This window comes from Leptonychotes weddellii, chromosome X, assembly GCF_054177405.1.
Source record: "Leptonychotes weddellii isolate Sample4059 chromosome X, ASM5417740v2, whole genome shotgun sequence".
In the NCBI taxonomy this organism is placed as follows: Eukaryota; Metazoa; Chordata; class Mammalia; order Carnivora; family Phocidae; genus Leptonychotes; species Leptonychotes weddellii.
Window position 1 is genome coordinate 70,036,851 of NC_138385.1, and position 26,797 is coordinate 70,063,647.

At 40.6% G+C, this 26,797-nt stretch overlaps 2 protein-coding genes across 2 annotated transcripts in view; one reads left to right on the top strand and one right to left on the bottom strand.

Moving 5' to 3' along the window:
* The window catches only part of ZNF81 (zinc finger protein 81), a 106,463-nt gene extending 101,249 nt beyond the window's left edge, over positions 1-5,214 (bottom strand). The window contains exons 1-3 of the mRNA XM_031026861.2: positions 5,133-5,214; positions 3,533-3,560; positions 608-851 (exon numbers count right to left, since the gene is read on the bottom strand). Coding sequence (XP_030882721.2) covers positions 608-694 — 87 coding nt within the window. The 5' untranslated portion in view covers positions 695-851; positions 3,533-3,560; positions 5,133-5,214. The remainder of the gene's footprint in view (positions 1-607; positions 852-3,532; positions 3,561-5,132) is intronic.
* The window catches only part of ZNF630 (zinc finger protein 630), a 265,177-nt gene extending 239,507 nt beyond the window's left edge, over positions 1-25,670 (top strand). Inside the window, exon 5 of the mRNA XM_081809352.1 lies at positions 25,063-25,670. Within this exon, the coding sequence (XP_081665478.1) occupies positions 25,063-25,663 (601 nt within the window). The 3' untranslated portion in view covers positions 25,664-25,670. The remainder of the gene's footprint in view (positions 1-25,062) is intronic.
* Positions 25,671-26,797: the final 1,127 nt, after the last annotated feature.

The window sequence follows — 26,797 nt, forward strand, 5'->3', positions numbered from 1 at the left end:
TAATGGCAAAATAGATAAGGGGGATTAAGAGTACAAACTGCCAGGTGTAAAATAAGTAAGTCATAGGAATGAAAGGTACAGCCTAGGCAATAGAATCAATAACACTGTAATAACATTGTATGGTGACAGATGGTGATTACACTTATTGTGGTATTTAGTAATGTATAAAACTTTCCAATCAATATGTTGCACATCTGAGGGGCGCCTGGGTTAAACAGGCAGTTAAACGTCTGACTCTTGATTTCAGCTCAGGTCATGATCACAGGGTTGTAAGATTGAGCCCCGCATTGGGCTCCACGCCGGGCGTGGAGCCTGCTTAAGATTCTCTCTTTCCCTCTGCCCCTCTCCGCAACCCCCCTCTAAAAAAAATATGTTGTACATCTGCAAGTAATATAACATGGTATGTTAGTTATCCTTCCATAAAGAAATCCATAAGCTAAGATAAATAAAGCAGCAATGGGCAAGAGAAGAAAATTCACACAAGGGAAAAGAATGACCAATAAAACTTCCCTGATTATGCTGCTTGCTTAAAGAACAAGTCATACAAATTAATGAGTTACTGTCTTTCATTCTAGATTCCTGGCCCTGGGTACCTCTTCCTCCTCACCTCACAGGAGTTGTCACATCTCCCCACAGCTCGAGCCAGGGATGGCCCAGGAGAGCTCCAGTTGGCTGGCATGTTCCTGTTGGGCATCAGCCCTCCAGCTCTCTTGCTGATGCTCCTCCCACGAGCCTGAAGCCAAGTGGGCTCCGTGGACTCAATCAGAGCTGAGCTGCTGGGGCCAGAAGACAGTTCCTGCAGCCTCCGCTGTGGGGTCTGGCCCACAGGTTCAACAGAGACTCCAAGAAACCTGCAAAGACAGTGTCCACATGGTCAGTCATTTAGCATTGACCCCACAAATGCTTCCTGGGGGCACCAAAGTACAGTTCCTGGCCTTGGATATTGTGGGATAGACGAAGTCCAGCCAACACCCATTCTAGTCATTCATCAAAATGGAATATGAGCAAGACCATGACATTTGGACAAACATTCTTTAAGCCTTAAATTCTCGCTCTGCCAACTTTTAGCTATGAGAATATAAAAATGCTTCTTTACTTTTCTTTTCAAAATGAGTCAAAACTATTCACCTCAAGGGGTTGTGAAAATTAAATGAGATGACGTTTGTAAGGCACTTGGCAGCAGGCTGGCCCCAGGAAACATTTAATTCAGATTAGCAAGTACTGTCATTACAAGGGATCAGGTAATATGCAGAAGTAGCTACCTCACTTAATTTGCACAACGATCCTCTCACCCATGTGTTGCCATAATTATTATTATTTCATTTTATGCACACAGAAACAGAGGCCTAGTGATATTAAGTCAAAGCCAGTCTACCTGGCTTCAAAATTTACATTCTCAACACTATAATACTCAGTACCTTTTGTGTGGTAGGCTTAAAATAAACATGGTTCTGTTTAACAGATGTTGAAAACATGACTGCGATTTGGAACTAAAAAAAAGTAGAGTTTCTTAAAACAGAAGAGATAGGCCATAAGGAAAATGCTAATAGCCTGAGACTCCAATGTCTTAACTACCTCAAAATATGCAGAGGTAAAACTGTTTCTCCTCTTACAGGATCTAGGGAGGAGAGGGTGTCTCTGTGTCTATATTTAGAAACAGTTTTATTCTGATCAACTAATAAAAGCACTACAGATTTAGTCATTCTTGTTGGGAAAGGGAAAGTATCCTTTATAAAATGAAGAGGAACTTAATTAAGAAAAACAGAAGTAAGAAATGGGATAAAGAGGAAACAAGAAAGTAAATAAGGAATAAAATAAAAGGCATGAACAAGTTGAATTTTAAACACATAAACATGATGTTATATCAAAGAGAGACTATGCTTTCTTTCCTTATGCCCATGGAACTTGTACAGAATTCCATTTAATAACTTGGCCATGAAGAAAATCTGGTAAGGGGACCTGGGTGGCTCAGTCGTGCAACTGACTCTTGGTTCCGGCTCAGGTCATGATCTCATGGGTCTTGGGATCGAGCCCCATGTAGGGCTCTGTGCTCTGTGGGGAGGTTGCTTGAAAGATTCTCTCCCTCTGACCCTCCCCTCGCTTACTCTCTCTCTCTAATAAATAAATCTTAAAAAAAAGAGAAAATCGGGCACCTGGGTGGCTCAGTTGGTTGGGCGACTGCCTTCAGCTCAGGTCATGATCCTGGAGTCCCAGGATCGAGTCCCACATCAGGCTCCCTGCTCAGCAGGGAGTCTGCTTCTCCCTCTGACCCTCTTCCCTCTCGTGCTCTCTATCTCTCATTCTCTCTCTCTCAAATAAATAAATTAAAAATCTTAAAAAAAAAAAAAGAGAAAATCTCGCAGATGTTTTAATGTTGGGAATTGACAGGCTACATGGTCTGATCGTAACATAAGACGTTCAATATCGTTAGTCATTACAGAAATGCAAAGCAAAACCAAAATATTCCATTCATTAGGAGACCGCTTCACATCCATGAGGATGGCTAAAATAAGGGGTAAAAAAAGACAGTAACAGGTATTGGTGAGATGTGAATAAATTGGAGCTCTCATATATTGCTGGTAGAAATGGAAAATGGTATAGCCACTCTGACAGTTTGGCAGTTCCTCAAAATGTTACCCACAGAGTCACCATATGATCCAGCAATTCCACTCCTAGGTACCTTGCCAAGAGAAATGGAAACACATGTCCTCTCCAAAACTTACATACACAACTATTCACAGCAGTATTATTCATAGTAGCCAAAAAGTGGAAATCACCTAAATGTCCATCAATTGAAAATGGAGAAACACAATTTAGTATATCCATAAAATGGAATATTATTTTACAATCAAAAAGAAGTACTGATACAGGGCGCCTGGGTGGCTCAGTTGGTTAAGCGACTGCCTTCAGCTCAGGTCATGATCCCAGGGTCCTGGGATGGAGCCCCGCATCAGGCTCCCCGCTCAGCGGGAAGCCTGCTTCTCCCTCTCCCACTCCCCCTGCTTGCGTTCCCTCTCTTGCTGCCTCGATCTCTGTCAAATAAATAAATAAAATCTTAAAAAAAAATACACATTCTCTTCAAGCACCCATGCGACATTCTCCAAGACATACCACACCCAGGGTCATAAAACAAACCTCCATAAATTGAAATCATATGATATATGTCCTCTAATATCACCAAACTAGAAATCAATAACAGAAAGATAACAGGAAAGTCTCCAAACACTTGAAAATTAAACAATACATTTCTATATCATCCATGGATCAAAGAGGTGGTCTCAAGGCAAATTAAAAAGTCGCGAATGAAAATAAAAACACAACAGATCAAAATTTGGGGGATGAAGATAAAGCAGTGTCGAGAGGGAAATTTATAGTACTAAATGTTTATATGAGAAAAGAATTAAGGTCTTAAATCAAAAATTTAAGCTCCCATCTCAAGAAACTAGAAAAAGAACAAAGTAAACCCAAAGCAAGCAGAAGGAAGGAAGGAATAGATGTAAGAGCATAAATCAATGAAATTGAAAACACTTACCAAATTGTTGAATCACTCTATTGTACACCTGAAAAAAAAATAGTTGAGATAATATATGTAAATACAGAAAAAAAGAAATTGAAAACAGATAAACAATACAGAACAATCACTGAAACCAAAAGCTGGTTCTTTGAAAAGATTGATAAAAGTGGTAATCCTCAGGCAAGACTGATAAAGATAAAAAGAAACAAGATAAGAATTACCAATACCAGAACTGAAACATAAGATATAACTACAGATGCTGCAGCCATTAAAATGAAAGTAAGGGATTACCACAAACAACTTAAATACACATAAATTCAACAACTTCCATAAAACACAAACTTCCACAACTCACCCACTGCTAAATATACACTCTGAAAAAAATTAAATAGATAATCTGAAATCATATAACTACTACAGAATTTGAAGCCATCATCACAAAGCTTCCAAAAGGAAATGTCCAGGCCCAGATGGTTTCACTGGAGGATTCAACCAGTTAAAGGAAAAATTAGCATAATTCTACATAATCTCTTCCAGAAAATACAAAAGAGAATACTTCTTACCTCATTCTATGAGGCCAGTACTACCCTAATACTAAAACCAGACAAAAACAGTACAAAAAACTAAAACTGTAGGCCAATATCTTTCATAAACCGAGTTACAGAAAATCCTCAAAAAAAAAAAGGCAGTAGCTAATCCATTCCGCGAACATATAAAAAGAATTATACACCACAACCAAGTGAGATCTATTCCAGGAATGTAAGGCTGGTTCAACATTCAGAAATCAATCAGTGCATTCTCCCATATTAACAAGCTAAAGAAGAAAAATCACAAGATCATATAAATTCATACAATATTGACAAATTTCAACACCCATTCATGATAAAACTAAATAGACACATAGATCAATGGAACAGAATAAAGAACCTAAAAATAGCCCCACACAAGTATGTGCAATTTATTTTTCACAAAGGTGCAAAACAAGTCAAAGAAGGAAGGATAGTCTTCAACAGATGGTGCTTGAGTAATTGAACATTCAAACAGATGAGCTTCAACCTAAGTCTCACACTAGATACAACACTGAACTCAAAATGCACCACGAACAGCAGGAAGGAGAAACGGACCAATCACCAACACACTGGAGAATTTCTCTCTCCTCGGGAACAGGAGACAAGGACAACAAAGAGTGTAAATTTTGTATGACACAGTTGACAACTAAACAACTAAATATTATTTTTGATTAAAATATGGAACATTTATAAAAATTCACCACGGCCTAGGCCATGAGTCTTCTCCTGTTTCGAGGAAGGAGCTTCACGTAGACATTTTTCTGACCACAGAAAACTAAGGCTAGAAATCTATTAAAAAGATAAACTTTTGGAAACTAAAAACGCACTTCTAAATAACTCGTGGGCAGAAGAAAAATCAACTCTTAGGGTACACTTAGAACATAATGGACCGAACCTTGTGGGTCTTAGAGTGAACTTCAGGACCTTAACGTTGAGAGAAGAGGAAAGCCTGCAAAATAATGATCGAATCATCCAATCCATTAGACAACCGATTCCATCACTGACCACACAGAATCCCCCAACACTCACGCTCCCCGGGGCCCCATCACCTCCACATCCCTCCGACACAGAGCATTGAGATCCTCCTGACAACTATTAAACCACCGCTGAGAACCGTAGCCGCTTCCGGTCACCACCCCCTAGCACCGCCCCTTCTCAGGGTTTGGGGCGACGAACGAAGGGGGCGTGGTCCTGCACACGCGCAAAACTACATTCGAAGCCGCTGTCCGCCCAGAGTCGACATGGGGATGTTACGGAATCGGTACTTTGGAGCGTTCAGGGCCCCTAGGCCGCGTTGCCAGGCGGGGAACGTGGCCGCGCCCGGGTCGCGCTTCCCCGTGGGGTGCGCCATGTTGGAGGAGTGACCGTTCCGTACCGAGGGTGCGGAAGCCTCTAAACTCACAGAGCAGAGCGGCGGAGCTGTCTCAGTGGCGGGGAGCATGGGTGGCGACGTTCTTTGGGGCGGTCTTCCTGGAGGAGGGGGGTCTTTGGATCTGTACTCTGGATCTGTGTGATAATGTTCAGAGAAGCTGAAGGGCCTCTGGAAAGACGCAGACGTGCCAGCGGCTGTGCTCTCCTGGCAGATACCACACGATGTGAAAGCGGGGGAGAAGTCAGACTGGTTTACAGTGCTCTCCTGGAACATACCACGAGCGAAGAAGGGGAAGAAATTGGGGGTGTGCAGGCCTCCTAGGACATAGCACTGAGGGATAAAGGGGAAGTCGGTGTCAGATTCCCCTCCGTTGTGCTTGTAGGGGTTGGCTGCGGGGTCTGAATGCTCCCATAGTCTACATTATCTCCCACTCCAGCAACCCCAGATGAAATAAAATATGAACAAATAATACTTTTTTATTTTTCCTTAATCTAAAGCATTACGTCAATAAAAGCATCTTCAGGAAACTATTATTTTTATTTCCACATAAAATAAAATCTGCACTGTGATAGTGCCCTTTTGAAAATGTAGCTTTAAGACGAGACTGATGCTGCCCTTCAACCGGTTTGCTGTCCCTAATATTACTTCTAATATAGAAATTCCCTTCTATATTAGATGCCCATACCCTTCTAGGACGTGTCACTGGGGTAGGAAGGGAAGAAGTCCTGTTGCCCTTTACCTGGGAATGCCTACTTTCCCTTCAAAACCAAGTTCAAATATCGCCTCCTCCAAGGAGTCCTACAGGCAGAAGTCCTCCTACAGGCAGAAGGCTCTGTACCCCACTGAAGGTTTCTCTGAATCCTCAGGTGAGGAAGGTATTTTGAGGGGACCCGACACAGGCCCAGGTATGGACTTACTGGATGCTCTCAGTCCAATCACATCCTCTCTGCTCAGTTTCACAATCTGGAATGTAAGAGTGTCCTACTCAGCCTAAGACCATCTGGGACTCATTTGTAGTCTGACAGATCCATCAGTCAATGAGGGAGACCACACACCAGAGGAACCATGGAACCACTAAACAAAGGGAAAGACAGAGTTACAGGATTCGGAGGAATGGTGAAGTTCAGGTGAAATAGAAATGAAGCAGTGTTTTGGTGACCTTAAGGCAAAATGGAGCTGTATGTGAACCACAAAGTGAACTTGAGTCCTGTTTTCCTGAAAACAATAAAGTTAAGATAGATATAAAATGTTGTGTCTAGATACCCCTCATCTCTGGTCAGGGTTGGAAATCCTGGCTGCTTCTTTGTGTCTAAGTGACTTAGAGTCTCCAGCAAGAGTAGGATGTTTCGTTTGAACTGATACCGTTTCAAATAGCAGCTTTCTGATAGTCCGTGATTGTAGTGAAGGAAGTTTCCCAGTGACTGAGAAAGCAGTAGTCACTCAAAGTAGAGTTCTTTATGGCATGACAGCAGCAGCACGTCCTTGGGAGAAATAGTGTTTCCCAATAACTTTGCATCTGACTTTATCTGTGATTGTTCTCCTAGCCTGATGAATGGCAGGGCAGATTTTTATAGTCCGAGCTACTTTTTGCTTTCTTAGAGGGTTGGACTCTAAGCATTCCAAATTCTCTTTCTACATATATAGCCCTGGTCTGATAGTTTACTGAATGAAGAAACAAAGAAGGAATTGAATCACTGGTAGCTTGTCTGACGTGCTTCTATATAGAGTTTCAAGAATCCCTGTTCATGTTGTTGAGCATCTTAATAGTACTACAGTTATATTTCAAAAAAATAATAGACCGTTAGACCATTTCAGAGAAGAAGGAAAGATAGAGCCAATAAGCATATGAGGAGGTGTTCAAAGTCATTAGCTATCAGGCAAATACAAATCAGGACGTGATGAGATGACATTTTATACCCACTCAATTCACAAAAATTTCAGTCTGACAATACCCAGTATGGAAGAGGATGTGCACCCACAGGATCGTTTTGCCCTGTGGAAGGAATGTGAATCAGTGTAACCGCTTGTAGAGAGCAAAATGGAGTCTGTCGTGTCAAGCAGGAGCCCGTGTCGAGCAATGACGCAAGTAGGTAAAGGTACTGCAGCTAGGAGGGATGGCCGGGACCAGCATCAGCCGACACCCCAGAACTGATAACGAGCAGAACCAGAGGAGGTCTGCAGGGACCCGAAACCAATTAAACCCCTTTAAAAGGGGAGGATTTTTTGCAGCAAGCTGTCAGACTCTTCAGACGTGACCCTTCTGTCTGACCACTTAGAAAAGGCAGCTGCCTCTGATAGCTGTGCCCGATTGATCTCCGAACAGAACTGAGATCCTTCACTGCTTGAACGTAAGAAGCAGCAGGTGCCAAGAGCGGCCCCAGATTGGGCGGAGGCCTTATCTCAATTGCATGCTCACAGACTGACTTTGTGTTTCATTCCTTAACTTCCTACACCCTTCTGTTATCTTGTTCGTTGCGTGGTTGGTCTTCTGTCTTGCTCTGTGTGCTGTGTAAGAAGCCAGGTTTAATCACATGGTGAAATGTCACTGAGTTTGGAGTCCCGAACCTGCTTTATAATGGTGATAAACTTTGCTTTATGATTGAATAAAGCTGACATTGTGGAAAGACACAACTCATGGTGTGCACCTTCATAGTGTGCTTATGACACCACTTTAGAAAATAGGCATTCCCTCCTACAAGTGAATATTTACATACCTCACAATCCAGCCAGTCCACTCGTAGGAATGTATCCAAAAGAGGGTAGGGGGCCTGGCTGGCTCAGTCAGTTAAGCATCCGACCCTTGATTTCGGCTCAGGTCATCATCTCAGGGTCGTGAAATCGAGCCCCGAGTTCAGGCTCTGTACTGGGCATGGAGCCTGCTTAAGATTCTCTCTCTCCCTCTCCCTCCACCCCTCCCCCCCCACACCCTCTCTTCGTCAAACAAACAAACGAAAAGGAACATTCCCACATGAAACCTAGGATATGCATGACAATCCCTTCACAACAGAAAAACCTAGAAACAAAACTGGATGCTCATCAACAGGAGTCAAAATGAATAAACTAGAATAATACTCAACAATATGGATGAACATTAAAGAAAAAAAACCCTGTAATTCCCGAAAGATTATATAAAGCATAACACACTTTTATAAGAATAAAAGCTACTAACATAAAGAACATAAACTATTTAGGACTGTATGTAATTGCAAGAAAATTACGTTAAAAAATAAAAGGTTTATGAACTTGCGATTCAGGATGATGTTTACCTCAGTTAAGGGGAGGCAGGGCAATGAATTGGGGGACCACATGGATAGATGCAGGTTATCATCAAGGCCATACAAAGGGTGGTAGGCACATTAAGTGCTAACTTTACTATCAAAACTATTTAAATTAGGGGCGCCTGGGTGGCTCAGTCGGTTAAGCGTCTGCCTTCGGCTCAGGTCATGACCCTGGGGTCCTGGGATCGAGCCCCGCGTTGGCTCCCTGCTCAGCGGGGAGCCTGCTTCTCCCTCTCCCTCTGCCCCTCCCCCCTGCTCGTGCGCGCGCGCGCTCTCTGTCTCTCTCTCTCTCTCTCAAATAAATAAAATCTTTGAAATAAATAAAATAAAAATAAATAAATACTATTTAAATTAATTGGGAAAATTAAGCTGTTAGGTAAATATCTAAATGTAAAAAGACAAAGTCTGCATGGAGAAAAGTGCCATCCCTTCCTTGAGTAGGGCAAGAAAATCGTTGGCCCCAGCCCAGAGACGCCATCCAGTGGTGGGATGAGCAGAGAGGCAGGAGGCCCATGACCTTGACACTTACTGAAGCCCCTGCCAAAGATGCTCTGGCTCCATGGCTCACTCCATCATCATACCTGCTCCAGTGTCTTTTCTTTAGATGTCTTCCTTCCCCGACCTACCCCCACTACTCTCTAGCTCCTCACCATGCCTTAGTTTTCTTCGTAGCCTTCTGTTTTTTCAGAATGATCTTATTCATTTACTGTTCACTCATTTACTTGCTCATGCTGATACTGAAGTGATTTCTGCTTCTCATATATGTGCAGTAATTGACTGCTTTATTTTTGGTAGCTGTACCACACACGTAGAGAGCAGTAAAACACATAAAAGCAGGGTCATTGTCTTAAAAGATTATTCCCTTCAAAAGACTCTGCAGGCATCTCTGGATGATACAACTAATTATAAAATTGATTTGGTAGGAGTAAGGCAGGAAATGCTAAAAAGATGGAGAACTTGTAAGTATTTAAGACCCTATTTGTTCATCCATCAAATATTTATTGATCACCAGTCACTGCTCTTGGTACTTGATATTGGGTAAAACAAAACAGACCCCAAACTCCTAGTTTCATGAGCCCAACATCCTAGTGGGGAAGAGGGCAATAAACACTGTTTGTCAATAGTTGATAACACTAAAGGGGGTGGATGGGGCACTAATGTGAGTTAGAAATATTGGGGGAGGGGGCTGCCACTTCAAATAGAGAGATCAGAGTCTCCTTTTAAACTCTACAACTGGCAATGCTTGAGCGGCTCAGTCGGTTAAGTGTCTGCCTTCGGCTCAGGTCATGATCCCAGGGTCCTGGGATCGAGTCCCACATCGGGCTCCTTGCTCAGCGGGGACCTGCTTCTCCCTCTGCCTGCCGATCCCCCTGCTTGTGCGCTCTCTCTCTCTGACAAATAAATAAAGAAAATCTTTAAAGAAAAAAATAAAGTAAAATAAAATAAAAATAATTCTACAACTGACTGTCCTGAATCCTGGAGCAGGCCAGTTGTGAATCTTCACATTTATGCTGGCAACCAGTTGAAAACAAGGAAGAATGCAAGGTCAGAATATTTACACATCTGCAGCTAAGGACATAATGATGAGCACCTTTTTATCCTATTAGGTAAATGCAAAGAGTGGTATCCACGGTCTTCCCATCAGCCTTGTCTTGCATGCCTTCTTCCTTCAGTAGATGAAAAATATCTTACAATATGGTAAAATATTATCTGTCTTCCACTGACAGAGGTAGAGGAAAACTTCATAAAAGTATCAGGTTCAATGGCTAAGCAGGGACCTCTGGACCAAAGCCACAACCATTTACATATGTCAGGAGACAGCAGGCAATGATAGCTTATTTATTTTACACCCAAATTTTTTAAGGTTGTTTTTTTGTTTTTTTAAAGATTTTATTTATTTATTTGACAGAGAGATAGAGAGAGCCAGAGAGCACAAGCAGGGGGAGTGGGAGAGGGAGAAGGAGAAGCAGGCTCCCCGCTGAGCAGGGAGCCCGATGCGGGGCTCGATCCCAGGACCCTGAGATCATGACCTGAGCCGAAGGCAGATGCTTCACCGACTGAGCCACCTAGGCGCCCCTTACACCCAACTTTTTTGGAAAATTTTTACACTACACAAAAGTTGAAAGAATTGTACTAGGAACATCCAAATGCCCTCCACCTGGATATAACAACTGTTAATTTTTGCTACATTTGCATAATCTCTTTCTGTACATACATACAGGCCCCATCATTTAAAAATAATGTAATAAATAAATAAATAAATAAATAAATAAATAAAATGTCCAAAGAAAATTATTTAAGGAACTGAAGTAGAGTTGTTAAAGGCTATATTCAACTGATGGGCATCAGGTAACCCCACCCCCACCTCTGACCCCAGATTGAAGCATGATTAGGGTTTATATAGGGGAAAGTTGGATATGTGTCTTTGCAGTTTGGGCTTAGGTGATAGGTTTTTTTTACCTTAAGGGAAGCTCACAGTTAGGGGATTGTTCTAGTTTTTGAGCCCCTCTCCCGATCAGACCCCCATATCATCAGAACAGTACTTTCTGAGAATTGTTTTTGTAAGCCTTGTGGCTTATCCACTAGTCAAAGTTCATGCGGAAGGGGGAAGGACAGATAGCAAAAGAAAGAAAGAAAGGACTCCAGCATGTTTGTTTTATAATACCTTTCTACAGTAAACTGCAAACATTATGCTCTCTAAAAGCTAAATACTCAGCATGTATCTCCTGAGGGACTGAATATACAAATGGACAATGGCCAGACCATATAGAGTTGATCCTTGAACAAAGGAGTTTTAACTGCACAGGTCCACCTATAGGCAGAATTTTCTTGATAAATACAGTACAGTATTGTTAATGTATTTTCTCTTACAATTTTAATAGCATTCTTTTCGCTAGCTTACTTTATTGTAAGAATACAGTATATAATACATAGAACATACAAAATATGTGTTAATCAACTATTTACGTTATCAGTAAGGCTTCTAGTCAACGGTAGGCTATTAGTAGCTAAATTTGGAGGGAATCAAAAGTTATTCCACTGTGTGTGTGTTGGCGGGAGCAGTGCCCCTAAGCCCAGCATTGTTCAAGGGTCAACTGTATTATGACAATAGAATTCTGACCTACAACTTCTATAGCAATAATCCTGAGAAGCCAAACCATTACCTCTGCAGCAATGGGTCTAGATGGCCAGGACTTAGTCAATGACCACCAACCTCCTCATTTTTTGCCCCCACTCTCCACTTCCAACTCAGGTCCATCCAGAGAAAACCAAATCTGCTCCCCAAACCAATCACCTAGGATGCCCGGCTTCTAGTTATTAGCCTGCCTACAGCTTCCTCATGCCAACAGCTTTCCAATTAGAACACACCTGAAGCCTTCCCTCTTTTTTTTTTTTTTTTTTTACTATAAAGCGTTACCCCCTCTGTCTGCCTTTGAGTCTCTGCCAAAAGGCAAGTGACAGTGTCTGATTTCCTTGCTAGAGCAAGTTCAGAATGAATGTCCTTTGCTTTTCTCATTTGGTTTGTCTTCATTTATTTCCACAGGGCATACCTGAAGTCTTTCCTTTTTTCACTATACGTGATGCTGACTGCCTCCCTTGCTATAGAAAGCTCTGTAGTCTCTGTCCCCATTTGGGTCATCTTTGTATATTTCCACACTCCTAAGAATAGGACTTTTTTTTTTTTTTTTGCAGAGCCACAAGCCCATTCCCACATCTAAGAAATCCGAGATACAATTTTCAGTTTCTAAAAAAGATTTTATTTATTTATCTGAGAGAGTGCGTGCACACACACGTGTGCATGCGCACGCATGTGCGAGCACACACACACACATACACGCATGAGTGAAGGGAGGGGCAGAGGGAGAGGGAGAAGCAGACTTCGCTCTGAGCAGGGAGCCCAACCTGGGGCTCAATCCAGGACCCTGAGATCAAGACCTGAGCCAAAGTCAAATGCTTAACTGACTGAGCCACCCAGGCACTCCGACTTTCAATTTTATTTAAAAATTATCATATAATAAAATTAAATTCTTGGTGTACAGTTCATTAATTTGAATAAACGTATAGATTTGTATAACCACCACCACCATCGGATTACAGACAGTTCCATCACCTCCCCCAACTCCTCCCGAAAACCTCATCACACTTAAGAAATTTAACAATGATAAAATAATAGTGCGCATCCCAAATTCAAATGTTTCTAATTACCCTTAAATTTCTTTACAACTTTTTAAAATCCCAAATACTATTAGGGCTCATGCCTGGCATTTGGCATCGTTCATGTCATCTCATCTCTTTAGTCTCTAATCTCTTTTTATTTTTATTATTTTTTTTTCTAATCTCTTTTTAACCTAAGAGCATTTTCCCAGCCTGTTTTGTCTGTCACGACCTTGATATTTTTGAAGAGAGTTTGCCAATTGTGGTGTAGATGTTTCTGCATTTCTAATTGTTTCCTCATGAATAGATTTAGGTCAAACAGCTTGGGAAAGAAATCCGCATGGGTGATTTGTCCCTCTCGGTGAGTCATGTCTGGAAACATGTTTCCATGCATTCTATATTTGGTAACGGCTAAGTTTAATCTCTTCATTGTAAAGAAATATTTTTTCTTTTCTTTTTTTTTAAAGATTTATTTATTTATTTTAGAGAGAGAACAGGGAGGGGCAGAGGGAGAGGGAGAGAGAATCTCCAGCAGGCTCCTGGCTGAGCTCAGAGCCCTCGGAGGGGCTGGATCTCATGACCCTGAGATCATGACCTGAGCCGAAATCAGAAGTCGGATGCTTAACTGACTGAACCACCCAGGTGCCCCAGAAATCTTTTTTCTTTTGTATTTCATTATTTTTCTATGGGGTAATTCTTTAGGGACCATGTGAATAATCTATTCACCCAATGTGTTTGTTTGCTAGGGCTGCCATAGCCTAATACCATAAATTGGGTGGCTTAAATAACAGAAATCATTTTCTCACCAGTTGTGGAGGCTAGAAGTCCAAGAACAAGGTGTTGGCAGGTTTGGTTTGTCCTGAGGCCTCTCTCCTTGGCTTGCATATGGCCCCTCCCTTGCTGCATTTTCACAGGGTTGCTCAGCTATGCATGTTCATGTTCGGTGTCTCTCTGTAAATCCTAATCTCTTCTTATAAAGACGCCAGTCAGATTGGATCAGTGCTCACCCTAAGGGCATCACTGTAACTTAATCACCTCTTCAAAGGCCTTATCTCCAAATATGTCACATTCTCAGATACTGAGGGTTAGGGCTTCACATACGAATTTTGGGGGAACACAATGCAGCCCATAACACTCAGTAAGCATTCACAAGATCGTTTTATCATCCATTGATGATCTTTGCTTAAAACAATGATTAACTTGGGGTTTGCAGATGGTGGTTTTCTAATTCTATGTCTTTCTATAATTATTAGTTGACATTGTTCTGTAAAGAGCTTTCCTTCCTCTTGCATGTTCGTTTGTTCGCCGAGAATTATTATATTCATGTGCCAGCATCATAATGTATTTGCAGATACATTACATAACACACAATTAGGGCACAAGAAATATCAGTGCATTTAATGGACAGTAAGTACTATCATAACATCTTACTAGAACCCCAGACACAACCTGTACTCATTGGTTCCAGTTTCTTTCCCCAGTTACAATTTGTCATACATACTGGTCCCCAGGTCTTTCTTTGCCCTGCTCTGAAACCATGTTTATTCTTACTGCTAATGTTACATCTTGATGCTTCTTGAGTCTACTGACTGGAATATGCTGATGATTTGATTTCATTGATTTCTTTGAGTCCTGCTGATGAACACTTGGATTTTTCTATATTTTTCTATTTCAAACAATGCCACAATGGGCCATCTTGCAATATACCTTCCAATCATGTATAGGTGTATTCCTGGAATAGAGTCCCAGAAATGTCATTTCTGAATTGTAATTGAATGCAATTGTAATTTGCTAAATATTTTCACATTCACCTCCATAGGATTGTATCACTTGGACTGTGCCCAGTGATAGAGGAGAGTGTGTTTTCCCACAACTTCACCACAGGGTGGATTGTTGAACTTTTAGATTTTTGCCAATCTTGATAGGTGAGAAATGATATCCCAAATGCAGTTTTAATTTTCATTTCTCTTACTAGGAGAGTGATTGAGCATCTATTTATGTTTCAAATCATCTGTATTCGTTTTTCTGTTAATGATTTTTGCCCCTGTTTAGTTCAATTAATATTAATATTCATACTAATATTCTTCAAAATTTTTAAATTCCCTTGTAATCCCCCTTTAGTCTTACTTGGTTGTGACATATTATGCTTTTATTTTGTTAAAAGATTTTATTCATTTATTTGAGAGAGAGAGAGAGACAGAGCATGAGCATGAGCAGGGAGGTGGAGGCAGAGGGAGAAAGCAGGCTCCCCGCTGAGCAGGGAGCCCGATGCGGGGCTCAATCCCAGGAACCCGGGATCATGACCTGAGCCGAAGGCAGCGGCTTAACCGACTGAGCCACCCAGGTGCCCCCCAATAACTTTTCATATGAAGTCTATAGCAGTACTGTGGGTGCACCTGGAGTCCAGTTTTTAGTTTTTACTTATCTGTTTTTAATTATCTTTGTTGTGGTAAAAACACATACCATAAACTTTGCCATCTTAACCATTTCTAAGTGCACCATTCAGTAGTGTTAAGTATATTCACGTTGCTGTGCAACTAGTCTCTAGAACTCTTTCATCTTGCAAAACCGAAACAGAACTAATCCATGTGTGGTATATAATATACAAGCTACTCAGAAATATAAAAATAGTATAATGAACCCCTTTATACCCATCACCCATGTACAATAATTATCAACAATTATGAGCATATGACCAATCTTGTTTTATTAACTACTGCTGGGTTTTTTCTTAAAGCAAATCACTGAAATGATACTTCATTCTTACTTCCTTCAGTATATGTCTCTGTTTTACAATACCATTATCACACTTAATTAGGTAAACTTATTTAATAGTATTGATCAGGTGTCGTATCTTTACTCATTTTCTAGCCATTTTTCTTTTTTTTTTTAAGATTTTATTTGTTTATTTGACAGAGAGAGAGAGACAGCGAGAGAGGGAACACAAGCAGGGGGAGTGGGAGAGGGAGAAGCAGGCTTCCCGCCGAGCAGGGAGCCCGATGCGGGGCTCGATCCCAGGATCCTGGGATCATGACCTGAGCCGAAGGCAGACACTTAACGACTGAGCCACCCAGGGGCCCCTCTAGCCATTTTTCTATCAATTATTGAGAATATTGTTAAAATCTCCAATTATACATGTTGGCTTCCCTAATTCTTCTTGCAAATTCTATCAGGTTTTGATTCATGTATTTTTTTTTTAAGTTTTAATTTTAGGGTGCCTGGGTGGCTGGGGAGTCTGCTTCTCCCTCTCCCTCTGCCCCTCCCCCCCTGCTCGTGCTCTCTGTCTCTCTCATGCTCTCTCTTTCTCAAATAAATAAATAAAATCTTTAAAAAAATAAAATAAAAGTTTTAATTTTAATTCCATTTAGTTAATAGTATAAGTTAGTAATTCAACAGTTCCATACATGTCTCTGTTTTGATTTGTATTTCCCCGATGCCAAGTGATGTTAAACATTTTTTCATGTGTCTGTTGGCCATTTGTATGTCTTCTTTGGAGAAATGTCTGTTCATGTCTTCTGCCCATGTCTTGACTGGATTATTTGTGTTTTGGGTTTGAGTTTGATAAGTTCTTCATAGATCTTGAATACTAGCCCTTTATCTGATATGTCATTTGCAAATATTTTCTCCCATTCCATAGGTTGCCTTTTATTTTTGTTGACTGTTTCCTTTGCTGTGCAGAAGCTTTTTATCTTGATGGTTCAACATTTGCAAATCAATCAACGTGATACATCACATTAATAAAAGAAAGGACAAGAACTAACCAAGAAGAGGTTGCTGCCTGTGTTCTCCTCCAGGATTTTGATTGATTCCTGTCTTACATTTAGGTCTTTCATTCGTTTTGAATTTATTTTTTGTATGGTGTAAGGAAAGGGTCCAGTTTCATTCTTTTGCACGTTGCTGTCCAGTTTTCCCAGCACCATTTCTTGAAGAGACTGTCTTTTTTCCATTGGATATGCTTTCCTGCTTTGTCGAAGATTAGTTGACCATTTGGTTGTGGATCAATTTCTGGGCTCTCTATTCTGTTCCATTGGTCTATGTGTCTGGTTTTGTGCCAGTACCATACTGTCTTGATGATGACAGCTTTGTAATAGAGCTGGATGTCCGGAATTGTGATGCCTCCAGTTTTGGTTTTCTTTTTCAACACTACTTTGGCCATTCGGTGTCTTTTCTGGTTCCATACAAATTTTAGGATTGTTTGTTCTAGCTCTGTGAAAAATGCTATTGGTATTTTGATAGGGATCACATTAAATGTGTAGATTGCTTTGGGTAGTACAGACATTTTAATAATGTTTCTTCTTCCAATGCATGAGCATGGAATGTCTTTCCATTTCTTTGTGTCTCATTCAATTTCTTTCATAAGTGTTTTATTGCTTTCAGAGTACAGATCTTTTTACTCTTTGATTAAGTTTAGTCTTAGGTATCTTACGATTATTTGGTGCAATTGCAAATGGGATCGATTCCTTGATTTCACTTCTTGCTGCTTCATTATTGGTGTATAGAAATGCAACATATTTCTGTATATTGACTTTGTATACTGCAACCTTACTAAATATGTGTATCAATTCTAGCAATTTTTTGGTGGAGTCTTTCGTGTTTTCCACAGAGTATCATGTCATCTGCGAATGGTGAAAGTCTGACTTCTTCCTTACTGATTTGGATGCCATTTATTTCTTTTTGTTGTCTGATTGCTGAGGCTAGGATTTCCATTACTATGTTAAATAACAGTGGAGAGGGTGGACATCCCTGTCATGTTCCTGACTGTAGAAGAAAAGCTCTCATTTTCCCCCATTGAAGATGATATTAGCTGTGGGTCTTTCATATATGGCCTATATGATGTGGAGGTATGTTCCCTCTACCCCTACTTTATTGAGGGTTTTATCAAAATGGATGCTTGTACTTTGTCAAATGCTTTTTCTGCATCTATTGAGAGGATCATATGGTGCTTTTTTAAAAGATTTTATTTATTTGACAGAGAGAGAAGGAGAGAGAGAGTACAAGCTGGGGGAGCGGCAGGCAGTGGGGGAGGGAGAAGCAGGCTCTCTGCTGAGCAGAGACCCTGATGTGGGGCTCAATCCCAGGATGCTGGGATCATGACCTGAGCCCAAGGCTTAACTGACTGAGCCATCCAGGTACCTCGGATCATATGGTTCTTATCCATTCCTTTATTAATGTGGTGTATCGTGTTGATTGATTTGCAAATATTGAACCATCCTTGCAAACCAGGAATAAATCCCACTTGATCATGGTGGATGATTTTTTTAATGTATTGTTGGACTCAGTTTGCTAGTACTTTGTTGAGGATTTTTACATGTATGTTTATCAGAAATATTGCCTTGTAGTTCTCCTTTTTTGTAATGTCTTTATCAGGTTTTGGTATCAGGGTAATGCTGGCCTAAAAGAATGAATTTGGAAGTTTTCTGTCCTTTTCTATTTTTTGGAATAGTTTGAGAAGTATATGTATTAGCTCTTTTTCATATGTTTGGTAGAACTCACCTGTGAAACCATCTGGACCTAGACTTCTGTTTGTGGGAAGTTTTTTGATTACTGATTCAATTTCATTGCTGGTTATTGGTCTGTTCAAATTTTCTATTTCTTCCTGATTCAGTTTTAGGAGGTTATAGGTTTCTAGGAATTTATCTATTTCTCCTAGGTTGTCCAATTAGTTGGCATATAATTTTTCATAATATTTTCCTATAATCCTTTATATTTCTTTGGTGTTCATTGTTATTTCTCCTCTTTCACTTGTGATTTTGTTTGAGTCTTCCCTCTCTTTTTTATGAGTCTGGCTAAAAGTTTATCAATTTTGTTAATCTTTTCAAGGAATCAGCTCCTAGTTTCATTGACCTGTTCTATTGCTTTTTTAGTTTCTGTTTTGTTTATTTCTGCTCTAGTCTTTATTATTTCCTTCCTTCTACTGGTTTTGGGTTTTCTTTGTTCTTCTTTTTCTAATTCCTTTAGGTGTAAGGTTAGGCTGTTTATTTGAGATTTTTCTTGCTTCTTGAGTTAGCCCTGTATCGCTATAAATTTCCCTCTGAGAACAGCTTTTGCTGCATCCCAAAGATTTTGGGCCATTGTGTTTTCATTTTCATTTGTCTCCATATTTTTTTAATTTCCTTTTTTACTTCTTGGTTGATCCAGTCATTGTTATTAGCATGTCACGGAGTTCTCTTAACCTATTTTCATTTTTGTTATTCTTTTTTCTCTCTCCTGTTCAGCTTGATTGCTTTCCATTACTCTGTCCTCCAGGTTGCTGATCTGTTTTCTGCTTCCTCTAGTCTACTATTTATTCCATCTAGTGTATTTTTAATTTTGGTTATTAAGTTCTTCATCTCTGATTGGTTCTTTTTTTTTTTTAAGATTTTTTTTTTTTATTTGAGAGAGAATGAGATAGAGAGAGAGCATGAGAGCGGGGAGGGTCAGAGGGAGAAGCAGACTCCCCGCCAAGCAGGGAGCCCGATGCGGGACTCGATCCCGGAACTCCAGGATCATGACCTGAGCCAAAGGCAGTCGCTCAACCAACTGAGCCATCCAGGCGTCCCTGATTGGTTCTTTTTTATGTTTTACATCTCTTTGTTGAAAGTCTTGCCAAGTCCCTCCACTCTTTTCTCAAGTCCAGTGAGTATCTTTATGCCCATTACTTTAAATTCTCTATCAGGCATATTTCTTATCTCTGTTTTGTTTAGCTCTCTTGCTGTGATTTTGTTCTGTTCTTTCATTTGGGACATATTCCTCTGTCTCCTCGTGTTGTATAATTCTCAGTGTCTGTTTCTCTACATGTTAGGAAAATCTGCTATAGCTCTGCTCTTGAAAATAGTGGCCTAATGAAGAAGAGGTCCTGTAGTGCCCTGCAGTGCAATGTCCCCTGTTCACCAGAACCTGGCACTTCAGGGGTATTTCCTATGTGTGTTGTGTGTGCCCTGCTCTTGTGGCTGAGCTGCATTTACCTTCAGTACAGTTCTCTGCAGTGGCTCTTTGTCTGTTATGGGAAGGGTTTGGTCCCTGTGTTATTAGTGGGCCAGTCCGGGGCTGTCTTGGGCTTGAGTTGAATCAGACCAGGGGTTTCCCAAAGCTGCAGTAGCACCGAACTGCAGAGCACGTTCTCTATGTTGCCCTCTGAGAGGCTTTCATTGGTTAACAGGGCCTGCAGTCAGACCAGATGTCTGCCCCAGAATACTGCTGATGTTGCCGCTCAACTGGTGTTTGTGATTATTTTCCTCTCTCCCTGGGGCAGGAGTCACTTTGGAGTTCTGCTGGCCCCTCTCAGGGATGTTTGCACACTGCCAGCCTTGCAGCACAGCTTGGGATGGACTCCTACCAAGGGCAGGTTGGAGGCCATGTCCATAGGAGAATGTGGGGGTGGGGCACACAGTGTCAACAAGTCCCCACTGGTCTGCCACCTGAGGGGACCTGCAGCCACTTGGGGGAACTTCTGCTGAGTGCAAGGGGGTTGGAGGGGTAGATCCCCAGAAATGTGTGCATGCAGGGCCTGCTGTTAGCAAGCTAGGTGGAGAGTGTCCACACTGGGCTGATTCCTGCAGGTGTCTGTGTATCTGGGCTGGGAGTTGGGAGAAGAAAATGGTGCCCACCAGCTCCTTTGCTCTTGGAGAAGTTTCCCAAAGATCCCTGCCCATCCAGAACAGATTCTGAGATTATTAAGTCAATTGTCCTCCCATATACCCAGGCATTTTTCAAGCCGCTGCTTTTGTGCTGGGGCTGGTTGTTGTGCTGTCTCTTCAAGTGTGAGTACTCAGTTTCCTTTTACTCTGTGGCTCTCCCAGAGCCTAGCTGCTGATTTTTAAAGTTCTAGGTGTTAAGTCCCACTGACTGTAAAAATTCACAAAACCAGGCCCATCTGGTTTTCAAAGCCAAATGTCATGGGCATTTGTCTTCCCAGTGTGGGTCTCCCATGCCTGGTGTGCCTGGTGTGGGGTCTACTCCTCCCTCTCTCTGCACCCACGGTGTCCCTCCCTCCGGGGACAGTCCCGCAGGTCCATTTGTCTCCAAACCATGTCTCCACCCTTCCTACCCTCTTTGATGTGGCCAGTCTCTATATTTAGCCATGGAGAGTCTGTTCGGCCAGTCTTTGTGGGCATTTTCTGGGATATTTACAGTAATGAGGGTATTATCTAGGTGTATCTGGGATCCTCCTACTCCACCATCTTTCTGAGGAGTCTAGTTCCCTATTCTATTGACTCATATAGTAATATCTTTTCTCCTTGCATTACAACTGTATGGTAGTACCATATCCACCTATGTAAAAGGACATTTCTCACAACTATTCAATTCTCTCATTCTCAGTATAGTAGCTGGAATCATCATTGCCCAAACCAGAAAATTTTCTCCCCTTCTAAATTCTGGACTCTGAAATTCCTACCCTTTTTTCTCTTTCTGAAAGTGCTATTTAAATGTCCTTTCTTTTCAAGTCCCATCTATGTCACCTTAAACCAAGTTTATATTTTATCATGTTTGGATTATTCTGTTCTTTATGGAATTATCTAATTCCAGTTTTTAACAAATTCATTTTAGGTACTATATATTACACATTTCATTACCTGAGCCATAACATTTATCTTATACTTGCTTTATGAAATAAAATTGCAGTTACTCCTTATTATGCAGCACATAATTAAATTCTCCTCTCAGTGATAGCAGGCCACATATTTCCAGTTTAACTTTATATCTATATATCTTCCATAACTTTTGCTTGACTTCAGTTTTCTTAATGTTTCCTACATGTAAAATTCCTTTCTGCATCTAGGCTATGGACTATTTAGGGCTCTGACTATTTAGATGCAGGTTTCACCTGTTCTATAAAACTAATTCTTAATTAATCCAGCATCTAATATTCTTTTCTTTTCTTCATCCCCATCCCATAGAAACTCAGAACAGATAGAAACTTTCCCCCTTTATTTTATTTTTTAATTTAAAATTTTTGTAGAGGTAATACATTCACAAGTTTTGAAATTCCAAAAGTGTGAAAGAACTCGCAGTGAAAAATCTCACTCCCACCTTTGTCCCCAGTTCCCTTCCCCAGGGACTACCAGTGTTAATCATTTCTTAGGTATCCTTCTGGAAATATTCATATACAAAGAATATGTTTTTAAACCGAGGGGTATATGATCATTTCTTCCCTAGATCTTTTTTTAAATCTTTAAGAATAAAGGTGCCTGGGTGGCTCAGTTTGTTGAGCGTCTGCCTTCAGCTCAGGTCATGCAGGATCGAGCCCTGAACTGGGCTCCCTGCTCGGCAGGGTGCCTGCTTCTCCCTCTCCCTCTGCTGCACCCTCTATTTGTGCTCTCTCTCTCTGTCAAACAAAGAAATAAATAAAATCTTAAAAAATAAATCCTTAAGAATAAAAGCAATAGCAATATTTTATTCTTAAATTTTCTAACAGAAAAATGGAAAACCCAGTTCAAGTACTGAAATTATTGGTTTTGTGGAGATAGGCAAACCAGAGTGTTTTGTTTCAGTGCATTTTTTTAAGTGTGTCAAAAAGAATTCAAAGAAACAGATTATAGTGGTAAGGGGAATCTTGGCTTGAAAACAAAAAAAGAATTTAGCCTTTGTTGACTAATTATTCCAGTAAAGTGAACAACTCCCAAAGTGGATAGCATAGATAATGTCTGCTTTTAAAATTCAGAGAAAATAATGTCTTTCTAGAGGTGTGGTGAGGTTGTGAGTTACTTTTCAGAGTATAGGACTCTTAAATGATCTATGAGTCATACATACATTTTGAATTGGCACAAAGGAGCAGAAGAGGCAAGATTAATGGAAGAAGAGTATGAATAATTATTGGATTTGGGAATAAACTGGATTTTTTAAAAAAAATTTTATTCATTTATTTGAGATGGGGGAGTGAGAGAGAGCAGGAACAAGAGTGGGGGTGGGGTGGGCAGAGGGAGAGGGAGAAGCAGGTCCTCTGCTGAGCAGGGAGCCTAAGGCGGGGCTGGATCCCAGGACCCCGGGATCACGACCTGAGGCGAAGGCAGACGCTTAAACGACTGAGCCACCCAGGTGCCCCATAAAGTGGACTTTTTAAAGAAATGTTCATTACTAGTAGAATGCAAACTCACATTCATAGCTATTTTTTTTTCAGACTGATGACTACATTTACGTGCTGCTTTTAGTCTGTGGGCTCCAAGTGTTAAACATAATTATTTTCAGCATAGGCATGAGTTTTTTACATTGAAGGTTGGTAGTTACTAAATATTGTCCACTCTAGTAAGTTTTTAAATGTAGTGAAAAGTTGGAAAAAGTTCCCAATCCATGCATATGAATCAGTATGCTTAAGATCTATAAAATAAAGGAAAAGAAGCTTGGGGATATAAAAAGTACAACATAGGAGTAAAACAACAGTGAAGTTTGGGGGACAAGACAAAGTTCTGGATTCCAGCATTTTAGCTTGACTTTTTAACCAACTGAGCCACCCAGGCGCCCCTGGCCTGACTTTTTAAAAGTGGAAAACAAAACTGGATTTTGTGATCCAGTCATGCTCAGTATCTAAAAATTTGGTAGAATTGGATATAATTTATCAATTCTATTAATATTAAAGTCCTACTATATTTCATCTTCTACGCAAATCATTAAAATGTTAGTTATTTCCCTTTCCAGGTAACTTGATGTATTACTTAGGGTAAAGCTGAGCCTTAGTTTAAATCTAATCTCTCCTATGTATTACCCATGTTATCTTGGGAAAATTATTTACTCATTTTGAGCTTTAGTTTCTTCTAAAAACATGTATAATAGTATCTAACATAGATGATTACTGTGAGGATTAAATGAGTTTAAAGGTATGTACGTATGTGCGTATGTACATATACATCACTTAGAACAGTGCCTGGCAGGTCCTAAGTGCTATATAAGTACATAGCATATAGCAAGAACCATAGGAATATTGCCTATGACTATCATCATCATCATCATCATCATCATCATCATCATCATCATCATCTGATGTCCCTCTGTCCAACCTGGATCAGTTACATGTAGCTCATCTATATTTGGTTAATTATTCTATGTTTCAATTTCATGTTCTTTTTTCCTTTTTTAGGAGGGAAGTGTAACATTAAAACTCTATAGGAGAAAATTTCCATAAAAGCTTATTTCACAATGAGATAGGGGATGAATTCAAGAGGAACTATTCACTGTTTCCATTATTAATAAAAACTGTAGTAAGATGATGACCAGATAGAGAAATATAAAGACAACTAAAATAGACTTTTGAGGGATGCCTGGGTGGCTCAGTCGGTGAAGCGTCTGCCTTCGGCTCAGGTCATGATCCCAGAGTCCTGGGATCGAGTCCCACATCGGGGGGGGGGGTCCCTGCTCAGCGGGGAGTCTGCTTCTCCCTCTCCGCCTGCAGCTCCCCCTGCTTTGTGGTCTCTCTCTCTCTCTCTGACAAATAAATAAATAAAATCTTTAAAAAATAAAAAACAAAATAGACTTTTGAGTCATGTTGCTTTCATCAATAAGAACACATTGAATAAGAAGAGATACTAGGAATATAATTACTTGGAAAAATAATTCAATGAGCCCACACTTAATTCATAAATTTTACTCAGTTTTTCCCATACTAACTGTACTAATTCTCATACAGGTGAGAAATTCTGTGAACCTAATCAATGTGGTAAGTACTCAGCCATAAGCAAGAACATGTTCCTCTTCCAAAATTTCTTATTGGGAAGATAGCCTATGTATGCACTGAATGTGGGAGGGTCTTCACTCAGAAGTCACACTTCTTTGCACATCAGATTATTCATTCTTGGAAAAAACCCTGTGAGTGCAATATGAGAAGCTTTCACCCATCAGTCAATATTCAGGTTGCATTGGCGAATTCATACAGGAGAGAAACCCTATATATGCACTGACAGTAGGCAGGCTTTTATCCCAAAGACACACTTGGTTGCACAGCAAAGAATTCATAGTGGAAAGAAACCTTCTGAATGACTGTGTGAAATCTTTCACTTCCAAATCACAATTTCATGAACATAGGAGAACTCACACAAGAGAAAAACCCTATGTATGCCCAAAATGTGGGAAGTTCTTCTCCAAAAGATCAAATCTCCTTGCACACCAAAGACTCATACTGGAGAGAGAGGTTATCTTTGTCCTGAATGTGGAAAGGCCGTCACTTGCAAGTAAGTCTTGATTACACATCAGAGAATTTGTACTGGTGGAAAAACCTTATGAATGCAGTGACTGTGGAAAAACCATTACCCAGAAGTCTCACCTCAATGTGCATCTGAATTTTCTTACTGGAGAGAAACCCTATGGATGTACTGAATGTGGAAAGGCCTTCAACCAGAAGTCAAACTTAATTATACATCAGAAAGGTCATATTAGAGAAAAACTCTATGAATGGGGTGGTTGTGAAAATCCTTTCACTTTCAAGTCCCAGCTCCATGAGCATCAACAAAGTCACACACAAGAGAGACCCTACATATGCAAGAGATGTGGGAAGTATTTCACCAAAAAATCAAATCTCCTTGCACACCAGAAAATTCACACTGGAGAGAAATCCCATACATGTCCTGAACGTGGGAAGACTTTCACATACAAGTCAGTTTTGATTACATATCAGAGAATTCATCCTGGGGTGAAACCTTATGAATGTGGTGACTGTGGGAAATCTTTCATAAGTAAATACCACCTCCAACAGCATCAGCAAATTCACACAGGAGAAAAACCCTATGTATGTACTGAGTGTGACAAGGCCTTCACCAAGAAGTCAAGTTTGAGTAAGTACCAGAGTACTCATCCTCAAGCTAAGCCTTAAAAATGCAATGACTGCAATTGCTGGGTCAAAGGGTAGCCAGTTGTTGCATTTTCAAGGCTTAGCTTGAGGATGAGTTCTCTGATACTTACTCAAACTTGACTTCTTGGTGAAGGCCTTGTCATACTCAGTACATACATAGGGTTTTTCTCCTGTGTGAATATTACTCAACCATCAGAAAGGATGAATACCCAACTTTTACATCAACATGGATGGAACTGGAGGAGATTACGCTAAGTGAAATAAGTCAAGCAGAGAAAGTCAATTATCATATGGTTTCACTTATTTGTGGAACATAAGGAATAGCATGGAGGACATTAGGAGAAGGAAGGGAAAAATGAAGGGGGGAAATCAGAGGGGGAGACGAACCATGAGAGACTATGGACTCTGAGAAACAGACTGAGGGTTTTGGAGGGGGTGGGGGGATGGGTTGGCCCAGTGATGGGTATTCAGGAGGGCACGTACTGCACGGAGCACTGGGTGTTATATGAAAACAATGAATCGTAGATCACTACATCAAAAACTAATGATGTATTGTATGGTGACTAACATAACATAATAAAATAAAATAAAATAAAATATTTAAAAAATGCAATGACTGTGGGAAAGGCTGCATCCAGAAATCAGTTTTTGGTATGCATCAACGTATTCCCATATAAAAGCACATCTGTTTCTGCAATCTGAGAAAACCTTCTCAGAGAGGTCAGATCTAAATGTATGTTATGGAATTCCTGAAGCAAAAAAAAAAAAACCAAAAAACAAAAAAAACACATGAGGACATTGATGAGAGAAGCTGAGGAGAAAACTTCTAAGAATGAATCAGAGCAGCATTTTCCCTCTTTGCACATCCTCATTAAATGGAGTAGGCACTGTTGGGGCCTCACCCAGATCTTCTTTACTGGCCAGAGCACCCATCCCCATCTGTTGCAGCAAAGAGCTTCTACCTGTGACTTTCTCCAGAGAATTGCCCTTGGCTGTGACCATGGTGCATTCAATATGCCTTGAGACGCCTGGGATGTTACACTACCCTCCTGGGGAGTAGCCAACGATGGACTTACATAGGAATACAAGAGCCCATGTTCCTGCTTCAGAGTAGGGCAACTTTGCAATGCAGTTGATGCTGCAGACACTCCTCTC